The sequence below is a fragment of the Toxorhynchites rutilus genome, chromosome 2, assembly GCF_029784135.1.
Source record: "Toxorhynchites rutilus septentrionalis strain SRP chromosome 2, ASM2978413v1, whole genome shotgun sequence".
Lineage (NCBI taxonomy): Eukaryota > Metazoa > Arthropoda > Insecta > Diptera > Culicidae > Toxorhynchites > Toxorhynchites rutilus.
In genome coordinates this window covers 93876895-93899852 of record NC_073745.1, presented here as the reverse complement: position 1 = coordinate 93899852, position 22958 = coordinate 93876895, and the positions used below count along the sequence as shown (strand labels likewise).

At 38.2% G+C, this 22958-nt stretch overlaps 1 protein-coding gene across 3 annotated transcripts in view; it reads right to left on the bottom strand.

The window, feature by feature from the left end:
• Positions 1–11862: 11862 nt before the first annotated feature.
• LOC129769875 (phospholipase B1, membrane-associated-like) overlaps positions 11863–22958 on the bottom strand; it is a 38705-nt gene continuing 27609 nt past the window's right edge. For all 3 annotated transcript variants that reach the window (XM_055772380.1, XM_055772382.1, XM_055772381.1), the window contains exon 5: positions 11863–12376. In XM_055772380.1, coding sequence (XP_055628355.1) covers positions 11899–12376 — 478 coding nt within the window. In that variant the 3' untranslated portion in view covers positions 11863–11898. The remainder of the gene's footprint in view (positions 12377–22958) is intronic.

Sequence of the window (22958 nt, the reverse complement as noted above, 5' to 3'; positions counted from 1 at the left end):
TACAACGTTCTTGTGAGAACATCGCGACAAAGTTGCGTCGAACAGCAGACCACGGCCTTTACTCAAATATTAACTGACATTTTTTTGAAGAAAATACATTATGTTATTAATAAAAAATACTGAAATCGATGAAAAAAAAAAATTTTTATATGTGATTGAAAAAAATCTCATTTTTTATTTGACACCCGTTCAAATAAAAAATGAGAATTTGACACGCATCAAATTGTTCAAAAGTTATGTTTACTATGAAAATGTTTCATTTACAAAAATGATGTTTTCGGCTTGTATTTTTCCAGTACGAGGCAAGAGTGTCACCTCGACGGGGTAAGAGTGCCAATCTTATAAAAAAATAATTTTTGATGAAAAAAGCACTGTGAAATTCACGGTGGCTCCAAAGAACGCAAACTCAAGTTCTGGTGGCGTTCACGAAAACCGGCAAGCCAATCTTCTCCGGCCAATTTGGATGTTTTGTCGAAAGAGTGATCTAAATTATTTCACTCTGCAATTTTATACCCTAGGTTCGGGATGTCGTGTGTTGTTAGCCCATAAAATAACTTCTGCATATTAAGGATGTGACTCACGAGTTACTCCTAAAAAACACAGTTTTAAAACGGGCTAACTTCTGCACATATTTGGCCAATGTTCTTCTGCGCAAACTATATTCCTCCGCCACTCGTCTCCATGATTCACAGAATGTACGGCAACAACCATAGATTCCATTTGCCACTGGTTTCGGAACGAAATCCGTTCATATTTACAAACCATGACCACAACAAACACAACCACGATTACACTATTGCGTTTGATAGATCGAATTCGAGGTTACGACTATGGCATTTTTACCCCGGTAATAATGGCTCCTTTTGCCCCGGAAGTTGAGAGATAACAAATTTATTTTTTATTGAAATAAATGCGTACGATTTAAATTAGTTCATACAGTCAGTTGAAGAAAAATGATTATTCTATTTGTGCGTTCCTATATAGACTGCAGTTGTGAGAAGCTCAGTTAGTATTTATCTGTTTTCCAATAAAAAAATATTTAAGGTTCTGGCTTATAATATGTGAGATATATGCAGTATCTGTAGTTAAATAATTGTAAAAGATGGAAATAGGCAAAATAATCAGTCTTGCCCCGTATGGCACTCTTGCCCCGGGTTCCCCTAGACCTATAATCACAGGCATTTTTAGATTCAAGATTAAATGCAATACTAGATAAAACTAAGGCTCCAGCCAACGTTTCAACGAAAGCGTATTTTTTTCGTCCCCTCAAGAAGTTGAACATTCAATTTTCTGATCTCAACCATAGGAACGGTTTCTTACAAAACAGATCACTGATGCGGCTAATAGCAAAGTTAATTTTCTAAAAATAATACTTGAAATAATTCATTACCGCTAGACATATTTCCCCTTAGTCTTAGTATGGTTTCTAGCTAGTTATGAACATATTCAGTGCTAAGCGAAGCCACCAAATGACACACGTATATTTGCATCTAATGATTATAAATCCTGCCAACACGGTTTGTTAGTCACTTCGCCAGAGTATTTTTTTCGATAGTAGATTCTATTTTAGTAGCAGGAAGCGTGATTTTACTTCTGAAAGAAGCGCTTCCAAGACCTTGGAGAACAAAGATGAAAGTAATAGGAGATGGAGACTAGAAGTTTTAAATAAATCGCACAGGGGCGTAATCATATGCAAACAAACATTTTTGATTTCGTAATGAGGCACTATCTATTTTTACTAACATGGTTGTTCAACCTTCCGGTTATACGAGGTACGGCTGTCAAATGAAGAGACCAAAACTGTGAACCATTCTATTCTGATTATTTGAAGTATTTCTAGAAGCTAGTTCTTGAAAGACGGGTGCTTGAGAATACTTAATCCACTCAAAACCACCTGCATTCGATAAATGTTTATTGCCATACATTTCTTACGTTCATTTTCAATAAGTTTCCAAGAGAAACGAGTACTGTCCCAACAATTCGCTGTTTTGAGTACCGCTTTCGAGAAAGAAAGCTTTATGTCAAACAGCTTTCGTTCACTTTCGTCTGGAATATATAGGAGAAGGGTGTTATACGCACCCTCTAAGCGAGAATTGATTTATCTTGACCGTGCTCTCAAAATTTAAGGTAACAACTACGTCAGCACGTAGATTAGTTAACCCTCAGTCATCTGTGCTCGTTCTGTATTTTAGATACTGAATAACAAAAGTGCTACGAATTTTATTTTGTAAAGCGCCCAAATTCTAAATTTCCAATCATAAGGTGTTAAATGGCCCAGCAGAAGTATAATATGCCCATGAGTTGTTTCTCTCAGAGACTATAATGCTCAGAGAAACAGCTTTTTTTCGATGTAATTTTAGTAGTTGAAAAGTTATGAATTTAAAAAAGTCGTTTTTGGAAAAAATGGGAAAAAATCCATTTTTTGGGCAACCCTAAAATGGAAATGATCACCCTAATGATAAAAAATACAGGTCTAATGTTTTGTGATAAAAAACAAAACTATCAGTCTTCACGAATGAGAGATTCCTCGCGTAACTTTTGAAAAGGTCCTAAGTAACAAATGTGAACAAATCTAGTTAATGGATGCATACTATTAGTGCTCAATCATTGAATGCAATGCGAAAACAACCGTTCAAGTATCCATCCTTTTCACTTTTTTATCACCGATACAAAAAATGTCCAATGTACAGATTCGAATTTTAAGCACTCGACTATTACTTCGGATTCCACTTTCCTCTGACTCTCGATACGTCCGAAGCAACAATGAAATCAAAACAACACGAAGTCGCACTTCGGACATTTTGAGTTTTCGTTATTTTCGGATGTTGATATCGTCTTTAGTGCAATTTAACGAGTTATAACAATAATGATCTACTTTTAGCACGAAATGCAAGTATTTGAAGCGTTGTTCAGTAGTTATTTGCAAATTGTCATCGTACAACGTAATTTGTCCAATGTACGAAGCGGTCAGTCAAAACGTCCAATGTAACATTTTTAGCTCGGAGGCTTCAATTTCAAACTAAAATCACATAACAACAGTTACGATTGGTTTAGCAGTGTTATTATTGACTGCTAGTGATAAAAGTAGTGATAAAGATCGATTCCTTTTGAAACAATTCGCAGAACAATGTTCCGATCTTCAACTTCGTTTTTCTAGAGTTGATGTGAATGTTACATAGGACCTTTTCAAAAATTACGCGAGATTCCATCAATCTATTCTCTTCATGCCCACCAGCGAAGAGAAGAAACCGTTCCTCCGGTGAGCGTGTTCTCCCAGTATTCGTGCATTAATTCTCCAGTCCGCGCTCTTGTTTTCCTGCATTCTCTGAGCACATAATATAGCTGCCAGATGTGAAGACATGTTTTCGTTGTTAAGACATTTAATTTTGTGAAAACATATCGAGGTCATTTCATTTTATCGTGATGGTTTGCTCATTTTTGTTCATTATGATTACATTTGAAGACATTTATTCGTGCCATGCAGAGATATTTGAAAAAATCATCTGGCATCCCTCACATATAAGCTATTTCTCTCGTGAGAATGTTTACGGCCGAAAGCGAGCAAATTTTCCTGATCGAGGGTATGCCATACTGCCCGATGGTAAGCTGATGCGGAAAATATAAAATTGAGAAAGGAAAGAATTCTTTCTTAGCATTTTCTTTATCTGAGATATTGACTAGGAACACGACTCAATAGATATGACACACAGTTATCGCCTCTGAATCGGTTTTAAACAACAAAAACCTTATAGAAATGATGTAGAAAATTACATCGAAAATTGCTTCCAAAGAAAATTATTTTTCTTATTCATTTAAAGCATGTTCCAAATGTAAAACTTTCATGGCATGATTCTATCATTGACTAGCCCGTTTGCCTATATCCATTGCATTTCTATTCTTGCTGGTTTACGAGAAAATCAGGCAGGTCAAATTGCCCGGCCGAATTTGACTTGGAGAACACACTATGTATTTTCTGCAATCCACTCAATATCGGTATCAATTGAAATTATTTGACTGATAGAATACAGCACAATGGTTTTATTGTAGAGAAATATTCTAAAAAGAACAGATAATGTACTAAAAACTAGAAAATAAAATAAGTAAAAAACATAACAATGTACTAAAACCTAGAAAATAATAAGGCAAGTAGCAGTTAGCAGTTATCATATTTCTCCTTCATTAGTCTATGGCATTGATAAGACTAAAATAAAATCGTGGGGCACGCTTGATTTCCATTGTTCACAATTAGTGACTTCATCATATGTCCCACGATTTTATTTTTGTCTTATCAATGCCGTAGACTAATGAAAGAGAGGTGTGATAACTGCTAACTGCTACTTGCCTAATTATTTTCTAGCTTTCAGTACATTGTTATGTTTAATCACAATTAAATCGTTTAACTTAAAAAGTTTTTTTTTACTTATTTCATTTACAAATTTTGAACAAATATAACATGATTTTGAAGTCTGTGATTCACAATTTACATGAATGCTTTCTAATTCTGTAGAAACAGTAATTTTTCATGCTATGATATGTCAATGTTTTTAGTACCGTCGATGGGAGTGAAAATGGGTTATGGGGAGGAGATTGGGTCGAAAATGAAGAAAGTTACTACAGGTCAGACTCGATTATATATAATCGCAATTTCACTTTCAACGTTAATTTTCGAATCCCATACATAATCGAATCACATAAAAGCTATTTTTATTGATGTTTGACATTCATACATTAATGAAAAAATTGTTTTCTTGAGATTCGATTATGTACAGGATTTGAAAATAATTGTAGAAAAAAAATGGTCGACTATATATAATCGATTCCGAACTGTTAGTGATATCTTGACAAATATTGCAAATATTTTGGAAAGCTGTAAGTCGTTTAATAGGAGACATATTTCCACAACTTCCAATGCATAATACTTAACTGTAGTACAAATAGTTATTATTTAATAATTTACCAAAGTTTGATGTGTAAAGAGCCAACACCTCAGGAAATATCTCATGTCCAGCATTCTACAGAACTACTAAAATTGTAAATATTGGATAGAATTATTCTTTGAATGCTTACCAGATGAGTTATTATTGATTTTGAACATCAAAAATTGTTTTCTATTCAAATTCCAATATTTTCGAAATAATCTCTTACTTACACTGAGTGGGGGTGAGAATGGGTCAAGCACAAAATTGAATTCCATGCGAAACCGATATAGTGATTGTCAGATTTTCATGAAAATTGGTAGTTTTATTCCCCATCGTAAAATATTGGACCCGTATTTTTTTCATCAAGATACCCATTTCCATTTTATGGTGTTCCGAAAAATCAACTTTTCCCCTTTTTTGTAAAAATGCCCTTCTTCAATAATTCATAACTTTTGAACTACTAGACCGATTTAGATGATCGATATATCAAATTAAAGCCAATGAGCTAGTTTCGTTTGAAAAACATTACACTCGAAAAAAACAGATTTTGTTGTCGTAATTATTGATTGTATTTGTTTTTCATAGCTTCATGGTTTCAGAACTAAGGTCATAAAATTTTTCATATTTTTTCCAGGAAAGCTGAGGTTTTTTTACATAACATATCCGAATATCAGAGAAGTGTTTTTTTCGTTTTCGAGTGATTTTGTGATTTTGCAAATTTAACATGTTTTCAGATTTCGTTCAGTATTCCTATGCGACTAGAATCCAATTTTTATGCATATGTGGTATTTCATGTGGCTTCAAATTTGTATGTCAATCATCTGAATCGGCCCGGTAGTTTAAAAGTTATGAATTGAAAAAAAGGCATTTTTGGAAAAAAGGGAAAGATGATTTTTAGATTCATCGGTTAATTTAGAAAAATCATAGCTCAATAACACAAAATAACGCATCTCAATTTTTGATGCTATCTAAAAAAATCTTTGCTTTCAAAAAAAAAAAATATTAAAAATATACCGCCCTTTGTCCCGAGACAATGTAAACTATAAAAAAATACAATCAATAAGTACAAGGCCGAAATACAAAATTTCTGTATGTATAATATTTTTCGAAAAAAGACTAGCTAATTGGCTTTAATTTAGTATGTCGTTTATCTGAATCGGTGCAGTAGTTCAAAAATTATGAGTTTAAAAAAAGTAATTATTGGAGAAAATGAGAAAAAAATGATCTTTCGGGCCACTTTAAAATGGAAATGGTCATCTATTTAATTTGATATGTAGATCATCCGAATCAGTACAATAGTTGAAAAGTTATGAATTTAAAAAAGTCGTTTTTGGAAACAACGGGAAAAAATCAATTTTTTGGGCAACCCTGAAATGGAAATGATCACCCTAATGGTAAAAAATACAGGTCTAATGTTTTGCGATAAATAACAAAACTATCAGTTTTCACGAGAATCTGAGAACCACTATATCGGTTTGACAAGGAATGGCTGTATATAAACATTTCCATCGCACTTCTAGGTGGATTGACACTATTTTCGTAACTCAAATAATCATTCAAGACATCTACATGTTGTTAAATTATTGAGAAATTGATTTCTAAACACAATTCTTAATAGATGTAATAATCACAACTTTGACCCATTGTCACCCCCTCTAAGGGGTGAGATTGGGTCAATTTTCATTTAATCGTAGTTAAGTGAAACATTAATATTATTGAACAATTCATTGAACACTTACGAGAGAACATTTCTACGTAATCTGAATTGTGTTTTACTCCAATTTACGAGAGTTATTCATCAAAAAGTTCGAAAACAACCGTTTTTGATCCATTTTCACCCCCATCGACGATATTAGTTTCAGTTATTATTAAGATATTATAGATGGAATTCCATTTTCAGGAATTGTGTTCAATTTTAAAAATTTTAAAAATGAAATGAAAACTAGTAAACTTCTTTCAGAAAATCATTAATGAAAACTTTTAGTCCAATCCCGTGTCGTACCCGACTTGTTGTAAAATAACCCCTGCACAAAAATATGAGGGTCTGGTGGTGCGTGTTGTTATTTATTCCTAGGAAGACAGGAAACATGTTCAGATTAAGCAGTGAATTCCAAATCATTGTTTTAGTTTTGTTCCGCGTGGAGTTTTTTTTTTCTAACGTCAAAAACATATCCCGCCAAAACCTTCCAAACATCATTGATTCAATGGTTTATCGATCACTTAAATCATGCAGTTTGTTTATAGCTTCTCAAGTTAATTTTAATTGTAAATTGCAAGAAATTCTAAAAATAGCAATGAAACTAAGATTTCGAAAAAAAATGTTTGGGTTTGTGAAGACGGCTAATGTATTCATTATTTTAGGGGAGGACTGAATATGAATGAAGATCACAAACGAACGGATCTCCTTTCCAAAAAGGCATGATTTTTTTCAGAGAAAGTGACTACATCTGTTCGATACCATTGCGATGCGTGAAGAGGTTCGTCGCACATTAACCGTGTCGCAGATTTTGCCGTTCTATTTTTAGTTAAATATATTCATTTTCATTTCATTATAGTATTCGTAACAGAAAATACGCCAGTAATAGCAACATCATATTATGTCTACTTTCCTTTTACTTGGTAGAAACATTTTAGTGGTTTTCATTCATGCATACGATTATTGTGACACTTGTTTTTGTTTCTCATTATATATAGCACTGAAAGTACACTAAATTCATTGATTGCTCAAGTTATTCAAAGATAGTTAGACTTACAATGGACTAGCATATGATTTTCTACTTCTAACATTATGACGTAGGACTACGTCTAACCGGAAGATATAGGGGGTGAAATGGAAATCTAGGTACTGAACAAGTAGGAAAAAATGCAAGATTTGGAACGCTTATAACTCGAGCATTTCTCAATAGATCGCAAAGGTTTTTGCATCAATCGATAGGAAATATATCTACGCATCTATCATAACGAATAACATTTCATTTTTCATGAGATAAATAATTGAATAATTGTGAAATATCAAGCATTGTCAAAATGCACTATGTGCCCATTTTTGATTGGTCCATTTTGTGCTCCTCAAATCGTACCGACAAAAACGGGCAACCAGAGCAGCAGCGAAATAGAATGAAGCACGATTGGAAAGGAAAAAGAAAACAATGAACGAAACATTGGTCGCAGTCTCACACATGCGTAATTCTCGAGCCTGCCAGTCAGCTTAAAAATCCCCGCTCCGCTGCCGTAACGATCATTCTCATTCAAACCGTACACCACATCGCTTCGCATCACAACACATCAACAAACCAACCCAAGCAGCCATGTCTGGACATGGTAAAGGAGGAAAAGTGAAGGGAAAGGCAAAATCCCGCTCGAACCGTGTTGATCTGGAGTTCCCCGCAAGGGTAGCTAGGCCGAGCGCGTTAGTACCAGTACACCAGTCCACCTAGCCGGCGCTATATAGTTTCAGCCGCCGAAGTGATCGAGTAAGCTGGCAAAGCTGCTCGCGGCGATAAGAAAACCCGCATTCGGAACAGAACACATTCAGTTCGGTGGACATCAAGACAACAACAGGCAGTTGCAGCGAGTGGCGAGTGGCAAACGCAATCGCAAAACGGCAGCAGGTAGCAGAAGAACAAAGTTTGTTCTTTATACAAACTGCTTTGGTGGCAAATCCAGAACAAGGCGGCATCGAGGGCGTTCGAAATGGTTTTTTTCAAAACCACGAGTACAAAGTTTTCTAAATTGGAACCATTCCATAAAACAAGGCGCTTTTCAGGGCCATTAAACCTTCCAAAAAAGAGTTTAGGAAATACAGTTCAATGCTTTCTAAAACATTATCCAAAATAATAATAAAACACAAATTGATTTTTTCATAATTTGTTTGCCAGGATCTGATGAGTATGTGAATTTGACAGTTGTTCTGAGCTTATTGATAGTTGGGGACTTTCCTGATTATTCAATTTTCACCAATTCTTAAATTGTTTCCAGATTGAAAGTACAGTAATTTACAATTAGTTCGACATTTAGCTAATTGAACGGACATGTAATGCGACTTATTTAGTTGGACATTTTTGTAAACATAGAGATCCAAATTATGACCCCACATTGAAAGTCGACACTGTACCACTGTCATCGCAAATGTTCAATTACAGGTTAAAATCGCCTCCAATGCGACACTGAGTGGCGCTTCGGCACGTCGCATTGAATGTAATTTATTGTACAACATGTCACAAAGCTGGATGGGAAGAAATTTTCCAACTGTGAAAGCTGTGGCGAGTGGCAAATGCAATCGCTAAACAGAAAGGTTTAGCCGAACAAGATGGGGATATCGAGTAATAACAAAACAATAAACTCTTTAGATTGAAGATAATTTTGTGATCCTGAAAAGGACCCTTTTTAGCCTGCATGTGAATCCAACGAGCGAACAAATCGTAATGAATGTATTTTTTTGCCATCGCTCCCTTTTAACGCTCATTCGTTGGACTCGCCCCTCTGGCTGAGTCTGCCGATTTGTCTCTATCCTGTGAGTGTGTACCGCTAGAGTATAAAACACGCGGACCCCAAAAAAATATCTTATTTTCTTTCAAACCGTAAACCCGTGTGGTTGTACGGTATCGGCATCGTGGACGTAACAAAGGAGGACAAGTTAAGGGAAAGGCAAAGTCCCACTCGAACCGTGCAAGTGTCCAGTTCCCTGTTGGTCGCATTCACTGATTGCTCCGCAAGGGTAACGGCCGAACGGATTGGTGCCGGAGCACCAGTATACCTAACAGGGATTATAGAGTTTCGGCCGTCGGAGTGCTCGAGTTGGCTTGCAAAGCTGCTCACGACAATTTGAAAACCCGCATCAAGAACAGAGCAGCTTCGGTTCGGCGCTCATCAAGGCAACAATTAGTTTCAGTGAGTGGCAAAGTGTTTCTCCGGCACGTCGCATTAAATGTAATTTACTGAACAATATGTCACAAGCTGGATGGGAAGAAATTTTCCAACTGTGAAAGCTGTGGCGAGTGGCAAACGCAATAGCTAAACAGGATGGTTTAACCGAACAAGATGAGAATATCGAGTGATAACCAAAACACAACACCAAAGGTTCTTTTCAGAACCATCAACATATTCATAAAGAGTAAACAGTAAACTAATCCATTTTTCAGGTAGATAGGTAGGTATTCACGTAGGAGAAGAAAATAAAACAATATATTTAAAATATATATTTAACAAAAGCTGTCCCCTTTGTATAGTCCTACGTCACTCCGGTTATGTCCCCGACATTACCCACCCGTCTTTTTTTTCCACAGAACTGTGATAGTTCTCCTTTCAAACATTCAAATTTTCTCTTGATACAGTGTACTGGGAAAATATGTAAAAATGTGCTAAAAGCTTGTCACGAATGTTTTTAAAGGGGCTGCCCCACCTCTGCTTGCTGTTCCTGAAAATGTGTAGGTCTATGCGAAAACTTAATCACGTCCGAACGGAACAGAAAATTGATCACGAATGGAAAAAAGAGAGAAGCTACACATATATAAAAGACTTACAGGATATCACCATTTCACTATTAATTTCTCCGCAGCCATTTCGCGCAGATCTGAGCATAGCACAGTCCCTTAACTAGTGCTCAGTTGGCTAGGTTTGCCGTGCGGTATTCCATACTTATTAATTCCCAAACATTCGGGGAAACGGAACAATGTTGAAATTTGTTGTGGTAAGTTTGAATAATGAGGAGTTAATTGCATCAATTTTGAAAGAAAATTAAACTCATAATTGAATAACTGTTTTCTGACTCAAATTATTATTTTATTATTTACTCTATTGACTCTTTCGGAAAGGAAAAATTCTGACAATATCGTTCACATTTGTTCATTGAACATATCTTATTTCCAATCCACACCGGTTGACACGAATGGAGGATAAAACTATACAACTCAACTCTTCCTATCTGTTTCAACTTGTTAAATCACATTAGACTTTCAAAATTTTACAGTCCCAAACAGGTCCTCCTTGTTGATTTGAAATGAATTGATTTTATGAAAATAGATTCGATGATAATATCTGCGAAACTATGTTAAAACGAATCCAGCATGAAGCTGACTAATTATGCCTATGGAACTTCATTTTCTTTAAAAAAAATAGTCATTTCAAACTTTTTGCAATTTTAATTAAATATTCATGCTTTCATTTAGCTTTCGGTGCTGCTGGCAGCATCTTCTGTCTTCGGTGAAGCCGGATACACATATTCAGCACCAAGAAGAGCATCGTTCAGCATCGGATCTGGCAGTGGATTCGGTGGTAGACTGGGCGGCGGATTCGGAGGAGGTATTGGTGGAGGCGCTGGAGGTGGTTCGGCTGGAAGAGCTGGTAAGACCGTTACCATCGTTTTGGCGAACGCTGGTGGTTCTGGTGGAGGACTTGGTGATGGACACGGCGGAGGATTCGGAGGAGGGCTAAGCGGTGGATTTGGTGGAGGAATTGGCGGAGGAAGTGGCTCATCGGGAGGGTCGTTTTCTGCGGGTCCAGTCTACTCGGTTCCAGTATCCTCCGGACCAGCGACTGGAGTCACGTTTAGTCAACCGCGCCCTGCTCCCCTGGTAGCCCAATTCTACCAACCTGTCTCTGTCAGTAGTGGATCCGGATTTGGTGGAGGACTTGGAGGAGGCCATGGCGGAGGTTTTGGAGGCGGTCTTGGTGGAGGACTTGGAGGAGGACTTGGTGGAGGATTTGGCGGTGGTGCTGGTGGCTCAACCGGATCATCTGTTTCGATCATTCACGTACCAGTCGCAGTTGCTATCGGTGGAGGCTCATCCGGTTCATCCGGTTCTTCCGGTTCATCTGGCTCATACTCCAGCTATGCTGCAGCTGCTCCTTCATACAGTGCCCCATCATCGAAGTATGGAGCACCCTATCGCCGCTAACTTATCACACTATAGAGAATGTAACAACAATAAAAACAAAGTAGAAGTAACATAAAAAAAATCTTTTTATTTCACACTTCAGATCAACTATTGAAATATGTTTTGATGTACGGGCTCTGTGGCGTTGGGCACTTGAACTGCTCATACAGTTGCCTCAGTCCGAGGCTCTTCGCACCGGTTGGTTCCAGCATGTTATTCCACAGACCATTGGCGGACACAGCGTGACCTTTCTGACTAAGGTGAACACAGTCGATGGACATGATGGCCATGTCCGGTTTCCCATCGCGTCGATAGAATACGCTCGCGTCTTTGAAAAATGGCTGATAGACTACCGTGAAGTCATCACTGTGGAAGTCCGGCAGATAGCTGACTCGTTCCATGATTTTAACGAAATTCCGCTCCAGTTTGCGGAAAAGATCCCTCCTGTTGGAATATTTTGGCCCAAACAGACAGGAACATTCGATGGGTCGAGAAAAGTAGCAGGAAAGAGGAAGTTGCTGCGCCTTGTCCATCGAGAACGATAGGCTTATGAGAGGCGATGGGACCAAGTTGACGATGGTTCTGAAATGTAGAGAATGGTACAGTTAAAGTATTACCTCCTCAATGATTATAAACGCTTCAGCGTCAAGATAAAGAAAGCGTTGTCGCATAATTCTACATAATCATATTATATTTATGTTAAAGACCACCAGCGAATCTCCTCAAATGACACGTGAATTATTTTCCACATTCAGATAAATGTTGAACGGCACGATCCACAAGGTTTATTATAAACGGAAAACATGTTTCTTCCGTAAATAAATAAAATAGAATAAAACATTTGATAAAATAACTGGTTGCATGTCACAATCCCGTATTTGGAATTTATCAGTCAAGTGTTTCTGAAAGAAAAGTGTTTTCCAATGTTTTACTAGTATAAAATTAGACCGACAAGTTAGACAATATTTTTGGGGTTCGGCTGAAACGGGCATACGATTGGAGTAAGACGGACAGACACGTGAAGCATTAAAGCGTGCTCAGCATTTGGGCTTGTCAAACACATCGTTGTGGCGAATTTTGCATTTGGACTTGCACCTACATCCATATAGAGTCCAACTGGTACAAAAATTAGAGCGTGGTGACCATGGAATGCGTCGGGCATACGTCGATTGGGTGAACGAACAACAGCAGCAAAATGCTGAATTTTCGCATCAAATTTTCTTCAGCACATTTCGAGCTCGGTGGCTATGTGAACACCCAAAAATTCCGTATATGGGGCTCAGAAAATCCACACGTGATTGTTGAGAGGCCATTGCATTCGCCAAAAGTCACTGTTTGGTGCGCATTATGGTCTGGTGGAGTCATCCGGCCGTATTTCTTTGAAAATGAGGACGGCGAGACGGTAACTGTGAATGGTGAGCGCTATGGCCGCATGTTAACCAATTTTTTTTTGCCACAAATTGAAGATATGGATACGGATGACATGTGGTTTCAGCAGGACGGCGCCACGTGCCACACAACACGACCGAACATGGCCATATTGCGAACGAAATTTGAGGGACGCATAATTTCGCGTTTTGGTGATGCCAATTGGCCGTCCAGATCATGCAATTTGAACCCGCTAGACTTCTTTTTGTGTGGTAATGCGAAAGACCGTGTCTATGCCAACTCTCCGCAAACTCTTGAACATTTGAAAGACAACATTCGTGAGATACCGCCCCATATGTGCCGAAAAGTCATCGAAAATTACCTGTTCCGGATCAAGGTGTGCGAGGAAGCCCTAGGTGGACATTTGAATGATGTTGTATTTCACACATAATGGCATAAACCAAACTTTAATTTGAAATAAAAGTTTCATCGAAATTCGAATTCTAAAGGGTGTGTCACATCAAATTGCATCACGGAAAATACGCTGTAGAAATTTAATTTTTAGGAATTATATCTTTAGCTTTCGCTTATAATCAGATAAGAGTGTATAGATCACGTTGGCCATGCTTCACTGTAAATTTTTCGTAAAAAAAATGTCGTCGAACGAAAAAGAGCGTCGTGAATTAATCCTGTGCACTCATTTCGAGAATCCGGAGTTGTCACATCGGGACATCGGTAAGATGCTGGGAATCGTCCAATCGACGGTCAGCAGAGTACTAAAACGATACTTCGTGAACCTAACCATCGACCGGAAGGTGAAGAACGGCAAAAATGGATGCTCCGTCAGTGAAAAAGATCACAAGCGCGTGGTTAAGAAGTTTAGACGTGATCCGAGAAGTTCGGTCCAGGATGTCGCCAATAAGCTGAATTTGTCAAGTTCATTCGTCCAGCGGACCAAGCAGCGGGAGGGCCTGCGTACATACAAGGTTCAGAAGGCTCCTAACCGCGACGAATGGCAAAACATGGTGGGGAAGACGCGAGCCCGGAAGCTGTACACCGAAATGCTGACGAAGCCGCATTGCCTGGTAATGGACGTCGAAGCCTACGTCAAAGCGGACTTTCGTCAGCTGCCGGGCCTGTTGTTCTTCTCCGCAGAGGACAAATTCAGCGTTCCTGAGGAGATTCGCAAGCAGAAACTATCCAAGTTTGCCAAAAAGTACATGGTGTGGCAAGCGATCTGCTCTTGCGGAAAGCGAAGCGCCCCCTTCGTGATGACCGGCACGGTAAACGGGCAGGTTTACCTTAAGGAGTGCCTACAGAAGCGCTTACTACCACTATTGAAGCAGCACGAGGGCCCGACCATTTTCTGGCCGGATCTCGCTTCGTGCCACTATTCAAAGGACGTGTTGGAGTGGTACGAAGCCAACGGGGTCACCTTCGTGCCAAAGGAAATGAACCCGCCCAACGCGCCGGAGCTTCGCCCAATAGAGAAATATTGGGCGATTAAGAAGCAGGCCCTCCGGAAGAACCCAAAAGTTGTCAAATCGGAGGCGGACTTCAAGAGAAAATGGATTTCTGTTCAAAAAAAACTACAACCTGACGTTGTACAGAACCTTATGGATGGGGTAAAGAGGAAGGTGCGAGCATACGGACTCGGGCTCGAAGTATGAATAAAAAGAAAATTCCAAAAGTTGTTTAATAGTTTTTATTTTACTGTCTAAAATTTTCAAAAGGATCGGTCTACTGGGCGAATTTCTACAGCGTTTTTTCCGTGATGCAATTTGATGTGACACACCCTTTAAGTGTGTCTTATTTCAATTTACTTTCGGAATTTAAAGTTGGAAAACCCTGTATATTTAACGTCAATTTCATTCGAAAGAGTTGTTTGTGTATTTATTGTGCCTAAATATGATAATTTCAGCTGTCCAGTTTGAACCAGATGAACCAAAACACATGTAAGAAAAGTTGTTAAAAATTGTTAACTGAATATTCAAAATACCCGTACTTGTCAGCAAAAGTGAGAGACATGAGTACCAACATAAAGCCACAAAAAAAAAATCTAGAATTGAATATACGTAATCCGCGTAAATCCGAAAGTTGCGATACGTTTTGAACAGACCTCGCACATATCAATATTTGGCAACCTTGCAATTCCAACTAATAACCTGGAGAATTCATATTGACATATTATTCACCAAATTCCGCTGAGCGGATTTCTCAATATTTTTTCATGTTTGCGAAATAGCGACCTTGACTTCTTCAATCGTGGTATATCGCTTTACCTCAATGTAGATTCTGCGAACGAGAATCTCCCTAAGATTTTCAACGAAATTTAAGTCTGGAGACCAGTCCATAAAATTTAGTTTTTGGTCCTTAATTCATTGCTTAGTATACTTGCTGATATGAATAGTAGCATTGTTTTGCTAAAATGTGATTTTTTTGTGACAATATCCACGCAGAAACGGTATTAGAGAGGATACCGGAACAATTATGTGGATGCTATTTTGAACTTTCCGGTTGCACAGAATACCGCCCAAACCATGCACGAGCCTCCACCAAAGTTCCTGGTTGGATAATACTGTTACACGTTCCGTGAATCACGCCAGTGCCCGTTGAAACCATCAGGACCATTTAAATTGAACTTTTTTTTTGTCACTGAAGATAACCTGCTGTGTGATGTGCGGGGTGACATGGACACGTTTCTGTGGGGTGAATTGGTCCTACAGGATTGAAGCTTTTCTTTGGTCTAATTGATTTCAGATACAAATAAAGTTGGACAATCAACGTTGGAAGAAGAAGAAGCTTGAAAGAGCAACGCAGACCATCAAGGACGGATTTTATTTGACCAAGCATTGAAAGTATTTTCAAACACTCGAAAAAAAAGTGGAAAGATCCATGCAGAATTCGAAATGGTCTCAATGCAATTTGTCTGTTTGTCTGGTCTGGAATCTGGGCAAGACACCTGGTATCGATCACACTGTTAATGATTGTAGTATTATCTTGTGTTATCTTGTATAATTAATATTATCCCGCCCAAAATTTTTCTTACTAAGCGCACGTTTATGGGTTCAATCGCAGAACTATTCATTGATTGATCTTCTAATCTACCCTTTAAAATTATTTTTTACTATAAAATTTCAGTACTTCTACCAAAACTCGACATTATAATATCAGATTATTTCCAGACACAATTCTCGTGCAAGATTTTTCATTCACTTGCAAATAACAAGTAATCTAAGAGGGGGCTGCTATACAAATGAAACACAAATTTCTACATTACTCGAGAATTAATCAAGCAAATGGAACCAACTTGGGCATATGGAGTTTATAGGGTGCAATAAATGTTTTATGGTGGTAAGACACTCCACCCCCCTCTCTAAGAGGGCTATCATACAAATGAAACACAAATTTCTGCATAACTAACGTTCTGAATCATATTTCGGACACTTAAGACATATGATACAGAAAACAGGTCTAAACTTTATGCACAGGTATTATTTGGTTGATATTTTTAATAAATTAGTTCAATATGCTTCAAAGCTTTCTACTTTGGTACCTATTTGATTGAAAACATAAAAAATCATCGAATAAAATGCTTTTCAAATGAAGCGAATAAAAATCAAACTTCGGACACTAAATTAAATTTCGGACAGATTGAATTCAAATTTCGGACACTTTATTTTGTATTTTTTGGACGAAAATTACATAACACTTGATTATATTTTATAGTCAACTGCGAAACACTTACCAAGCAATCACAGTAAACTGTTAACGATGTTGAGAACTTATGAAACTCTGGAGAAATTTAAATATTGATGAACGGGTAAATTCTACGTGCTCACGCTAAGCAAACGTCAAACACAAACGATAATGAGTAGTGTTGTCAGATTTTTGCCGATTATGTATAGTTCTCATATGAAATGATAGTGAAACCAAGGGATTATCCTAAAGAAGCAATTGTGATAATTTTATAGTTATATCATCAGTGCATTAAGTATTTCAAGATATTAGAACAAAGTGTCCAAAATATGATGTTGTCCGAAATATGATTCAGAACGGTAATCAAGCAAATGAAACCAAATTCGGCATGCAAAAGTTTTAGGGTCACGAAACGTTTCTATGGTGAATAGACACTCCGCCGCTCTCTCTGAGAGGTGGTTTTTATGGTGGTTTGAGACCCCTCTCTCCTCTCTAAAGGGGGGGGGGGGAGGTAGGTTGGTGAACAATTCGAGAACTAATCAAACAAATGGAATCAAATTTAGCATATAGAGGTTTTAGGGAGGTTTTACAAGTGATAATAATCTTGGATGAGAATTGTGTCTGAAAATAATTTGTTTTTTTTTAATTTTTTATTTTTATTAGAAAAGCTTTAAAATATAATTTTATTCGCCTCTTCAAATTTGATAATATGACGACGAGTTTTGGTAGAAGTACTAGGAAATTTATAGTAAAAGGAAATATTGAAGGTTCGATTAGAAGATAAATCGATGAACAGTTTAGCGATTGGTACCATAAATGTTCGCTTAGTAAGAAAACGGAAATGTTTGAAGGTATTGATAGCAAAAAATCAATTTTGGGCGAGACGAAATTTGACGAATCAGCTAGTACTATCTAAAACAGTATCCTGCAATCAGCAAAAAGCTTACAACGAGGTTTTCGAAAGCCCGTGTAAAAGTAATCTAGGATCAAATAATCGGATTTTGAATTAAAGTAAAAAAAAAATGAGTGGGTTATATCTATGATATAACCGCAAGGTTGACGTGGAACTACCTTAGCTTAGCAATCATTCGTTTGTATTGATTAAATTCTTGATTGAATGAAACAGTTTCCAAATTCAATTGAGTTCAATATATTTGCTCTGTGAGTGAAAAAAATGAACAAATGCCATGTAAAGTCAATTCATTTATTGTGATTGATTGTTCTTCGTTACAAGTAAATTTAATGACGGACCTTTTACGTTTGGTATGATGACTAGAACAAAATATATGTACGGAAGGATTATCAAACGTTTGATGAACCAGCCTAAGGCTGAATAGTCCTACGTCAAAATCTTTCCAATCAAGACAAAAAAAAATTATCAAACGATTATTTTATTTTACATTTCCCTCTGAAGTTTACATCCCAAAAGTGTACATACTTCTCGAATCTCGAATTTGCTTGAAACTGGGAAGTTCATTCGCTTCGAGGGGCTGCACGATTTTCCCAGGTTCCTAAGTTTAGAAGATCATGTTAGGACAGACATATTCCACTCTGCACAAAGGCAAGCGAGGACAAAAGTATTCGCAGTTTGCATTTATTTGCAGAGCCGATTTCCCCAGAAACCTCGGTTTTGAAGTCTGTGTTAGGGAAACACATTTCAATCGGAACAAAAATACCCCCGATTTGTATGAATTCGCAATGCCGATTTACCCACGCTCCATGGTTTAGAAATCTCTATTAGGGAACACATTTCGGTGGGAACAAAAGCTCCCCCTACTTTCGTGTGTTCTTCTTTTTGGCTATAAGAGGGTTTAAACTTTTCAGTTCATTCGCCTCTAGGCTCTTTCGTGTGTTTGCAATGCCGATTTCGCTGCTTGGTTTTAAAGTCTGTGTTAGGGAACATTTTTCGATGAGAACAAAAGTCCCCCTACTTTCAAGTATTTGCAATGCCGATTTCCCCAAGGCTGCTTGGTTTTGATAGGGAAACCATAAATCGGGCCAATCAAAACGATGCAGTTAGGGCGTTTAGATAACGCCTAATATTTTACAGTTATTCAATTGTTTATCTAATGAAAAACTACTTTTTGTTAGTTGCGATAGATGCGTAGAAATATTCCCTATCAAGTGATGCAAACATCTCTCCTACCCAGTACGAAATGTTCAAGCTATAAGCATTCGAAATATTTCATTTTTTCCTGCATGTTCTGTGTTTAGGTTTTCATTTTACCCTCCATATATTCCGGTTAGACGTAGTCCCACGTCAAAACTTGATCTTCAATGAACCACAACGCATTTGTAAGTTTGATGGATCCGAATTTCAGCCTGTACCAGCGAGCTTTCAAACTCTTTGTGACGTTAGTGCCATCAGTCTATTCTCAGGAAAACTCGGAAAAACGCTGAGGGTATTCCAGCTGATTTAGCTGCAGGAGTCTCGAATGGTCAATGATTTATACATATGGTTCATATGCATACGGTATAAATTTGTCTAGAATATGAAAAATTCATTCTCCAACGCATAGCCTAGCGGTTCTTATTTTTGACGTGGGACTACGTCTAACCGGAGTATATGGGGGTGATATGAAAACCTAAACACAGAACATGCAGGAAAAAATGAAAGATTCCGAATGCTTATAACTCGATCATTTCTTGATAGATCGGAAAGATGTTTGCATCAATTGATAGGAAATATTTCTACGCGTCTATCATAATTAATGAAATGTTATTTTACTTGAGATAAACAGTTAAATAACTGTAAAATGTCAAGCGTTATCTAAACGCCTTAACTGTCAAGTATTTTTTTTATTTTGACGTAGGACTACGTCTAACCGGAAGATATAGGAGGTGAAATGGAAATCTAGGCACTGAACAAGTAGGAAAAAATGCAAGATTTGGAACGCTTATAACTCGAGCATTTCTCAATAGATCGCAAAGGTTTTTGCATCAATTGATAGGAAATATATCTACGCATCTATCATAACGAATAACATTTCATTTTTCTTGAGATAAATAATTGAATAATTGTGAAATATCAAGCATTGTCAAAATGCACTATGTGACCATTTTTGATTGGTCCATTTTGTGCTCCTCATATCGTACCGACCAAAACGGGCAACCAGAGCAGCAGCGAAATAGAATGAAGCACGATTGGAAAGGAAAAAGAAAAAATGAACGAAACATTGGTCGCAGTCTCACACATGCGTAATTCTCGAGCCAGCCAGTCAGCTTAAAAATCCCCGCTCCGCTGCCGTAACGATCATTCTTTGTGTGGACACCGACTGGACAACATCGTTGCTGGACGAGCTGGACGGCGAGGGATCGAGTGCCTTTCTCAAGGCAAGAGGGCGGAGGTGGTAGCGCTGGAGTAGAGTAGAGTAGAGTTTTCAAAGGGCCTTTCTCAAGGCTAGAGACGAATGAACTGCAAAAGTTTAAAGTCTCTATAATACAATACCTTCCTTCCTTCCGTAACGTTCATTCTCATTCAAACCGTACACCACATCGGTTCGCATCACAACACATCAACAAACCAACCCAAGCAGTCATGTATGGACATGGTAAAGGAGGAAAAGTGAAGGGAAAGGCAAAATCCCGCTCGAACCGTGTTGATCTGGAGTTCCCCGCAAGGGTAGCTAGGCCGAGCGCGTTAGTACCAGTGCACCAGTCCACCTAGCCGGCGTTATATAGTTTCGGCCGCTGAAGTGATCGAGTTAGCTGGCAAAGCTGCTCGCGACGATAAGAAAACCCGCATTCGGAACAGAACACATTCGGTTCGGTGGACATCAAGACAACAGGCAGTTGCAGCGAGTGGCGAGTGGCAAACGCAATCGCAAACCGCATCAGGTAGCAGAAGAAAAAAGTTTGTTCTTTATACAAACTGCTTTGGTGGCAAATCCAGAACAAGGCGGCATCGAGGGCGTTCGAAATGGTTTTTTTCAAAACCACGAGTACTAAGTTTTCTAAATTGGAACCATTCCATAAAACAAGGCGCTTTTCAGGGCCATTAAACCTTCCAAAAATGAGTTTAGGAAATACAGTTCAATGCTTTCTAAAACATTATCCAAAATAATAATAAAACACAAATTGATTTTTTCATAATTTGTTTGCCAGGATATGATGAGTATGTGAATTTGGCAGTTGTTCTGAGCTTATTGATTTTCACCAATTCTTAAATTGCGCTAGAGTATAAAACACGCGGACCCCAAAAAAATATCTTATTTTCTTTCAAACCGTAAACCCGTGTGGTTGTACGGCATCGGCATCGTGGACGTAACAAAGGAGGACAAGTTAAGGGAAAGGCAAAGTCTCACTCGAACCGTGCAGATCTCCAGTTCCCTGTTGGCCGCATTCACTGATTGCTCCGCCAGGGTAACTAGGCCGAACGGATTGGTGCCGGAGCACCAGTATTCCTAACAGCGATTATAGAGTTTCGGCCGTCGGAGTGCTCGAGTTGGCTTGCAAAGCTGCTCATGACAATCAGAAAACACGCATCAAGAACAGAGCAGCTTCGGTTCGGCAAGGCAACAATTAGTTTCAGTGAGTGGCAAAGTCGCATTAAATGTAATTTACTGAACAATATGTCACAAGCTGGATGGGAAGAAATTTTCCAACTGTGAAAGCTGTGGCGAGTGGCAAACGCAATAGCTAAACAGGAAGGTTTAACCGAACAAGATGGGAATATCGAGTGATAACAAAAACACAACACCAAAGGTTCTTTTGAGAACCATCAACATATTCATAAAGAGTAAACAGTAAACTAATCCATTTTTCAGGTAGATAGGTAGGTATTCACGTAGGAGAAGAAAATAAAACAATATATTTAAAATATATATTTAACAAAAGCTGTCCCCTTTGTATAGTCCTACGTCACTCCGGTTATGTCCCCGACATTACCCACCCGTCTTTTTTTTTTATCTTCGCTTATTTTTCGTCGGCCTATTTCCGCCACTTTTAGTGCCAATCACCGACATCAGGGAGGCGACTCCACCTGTTCCTACCTATCAGACTCAACAACTCATGAGCCGGGCCAACTTCTTTTACTTCCGCTCCGAAGGAAGACGTAACCAGAGATTTTTCGCCTCAGAAAATCCCAACGACGCCAGCTGGGATTGAACCCAGGCCGATCGGATTGTGAGGCTGTTACGCTAACCATACAACCACTGGCGCCGTCAACTGTCAAGTATTGATTGGCTCGATTTACGAATTCCCCAACACAGACTTCAAAATCAATGTATCTGTGGGAATTCTCTTTACAAATATACATGCAAATAAGGGGTATTTTTGTTCTCACCGAGCAGTGTTTCCCTAACACGGACTACAAAATCAATGTACCTGGGAAATAGAAAAGAACATGTTGCATCGAGAGTAATAGATGCATACATTGTCCGTTCTGTGTTCTGTTTAAATTTTTAGTATCAATTACAATTCGACAGTCAGTCAGCTAGCAACCAGTTACCGGCGGCAGCGATAGTGTCCATTCAGCATTAAGATATTTCCGCCGAATGAAAAGTGGACGAAGGAAGTGAGAAGGTCCCACGTCTCTCCGGTTATGTACACGACATTACCCACCTGTCTTTTTTTTTAAAAAAAAAGGATGACCGTTCGTTTAATTTTTTTTTGGCGAATTTGTTCTTCCGATAGGTTTCCCCATCTCGGCCATGGAGTCTAACGCCAGATTTGTACTCAAACATGTTGTTTGTTTCTGTTACACTCAGCGTAAGCAGCGAGTAATATCTAAAAACATGCCTTCTTTATTCGCTAAATTGTTTACTTGTTAACTGAATAAATTTCCTACCTAACGGTATATAGTATAAAATATGTCGCAATAATGAATTTGCATAATATGCATTTGAAATCCCTTAATTTTTCGTTACATTTTTCGCCTATATAGAAATTAAAGACGTAGTCCTACGTCTACGAAGAATCGAACTGAACTAAGTTCACTGATAACTGACTCAAGAAAATTTAATATGGGACTGTGCGGCTTTTCAATTTTTGAAAAATTATTATGGACCAGTCCAAAGGTTTGGAAGGTAGGAGTGTAGATTACCTAGATCGCTAGCTACTCACTGTTTCCTTCTCGCTTCGAAGGTATATCCCCAAA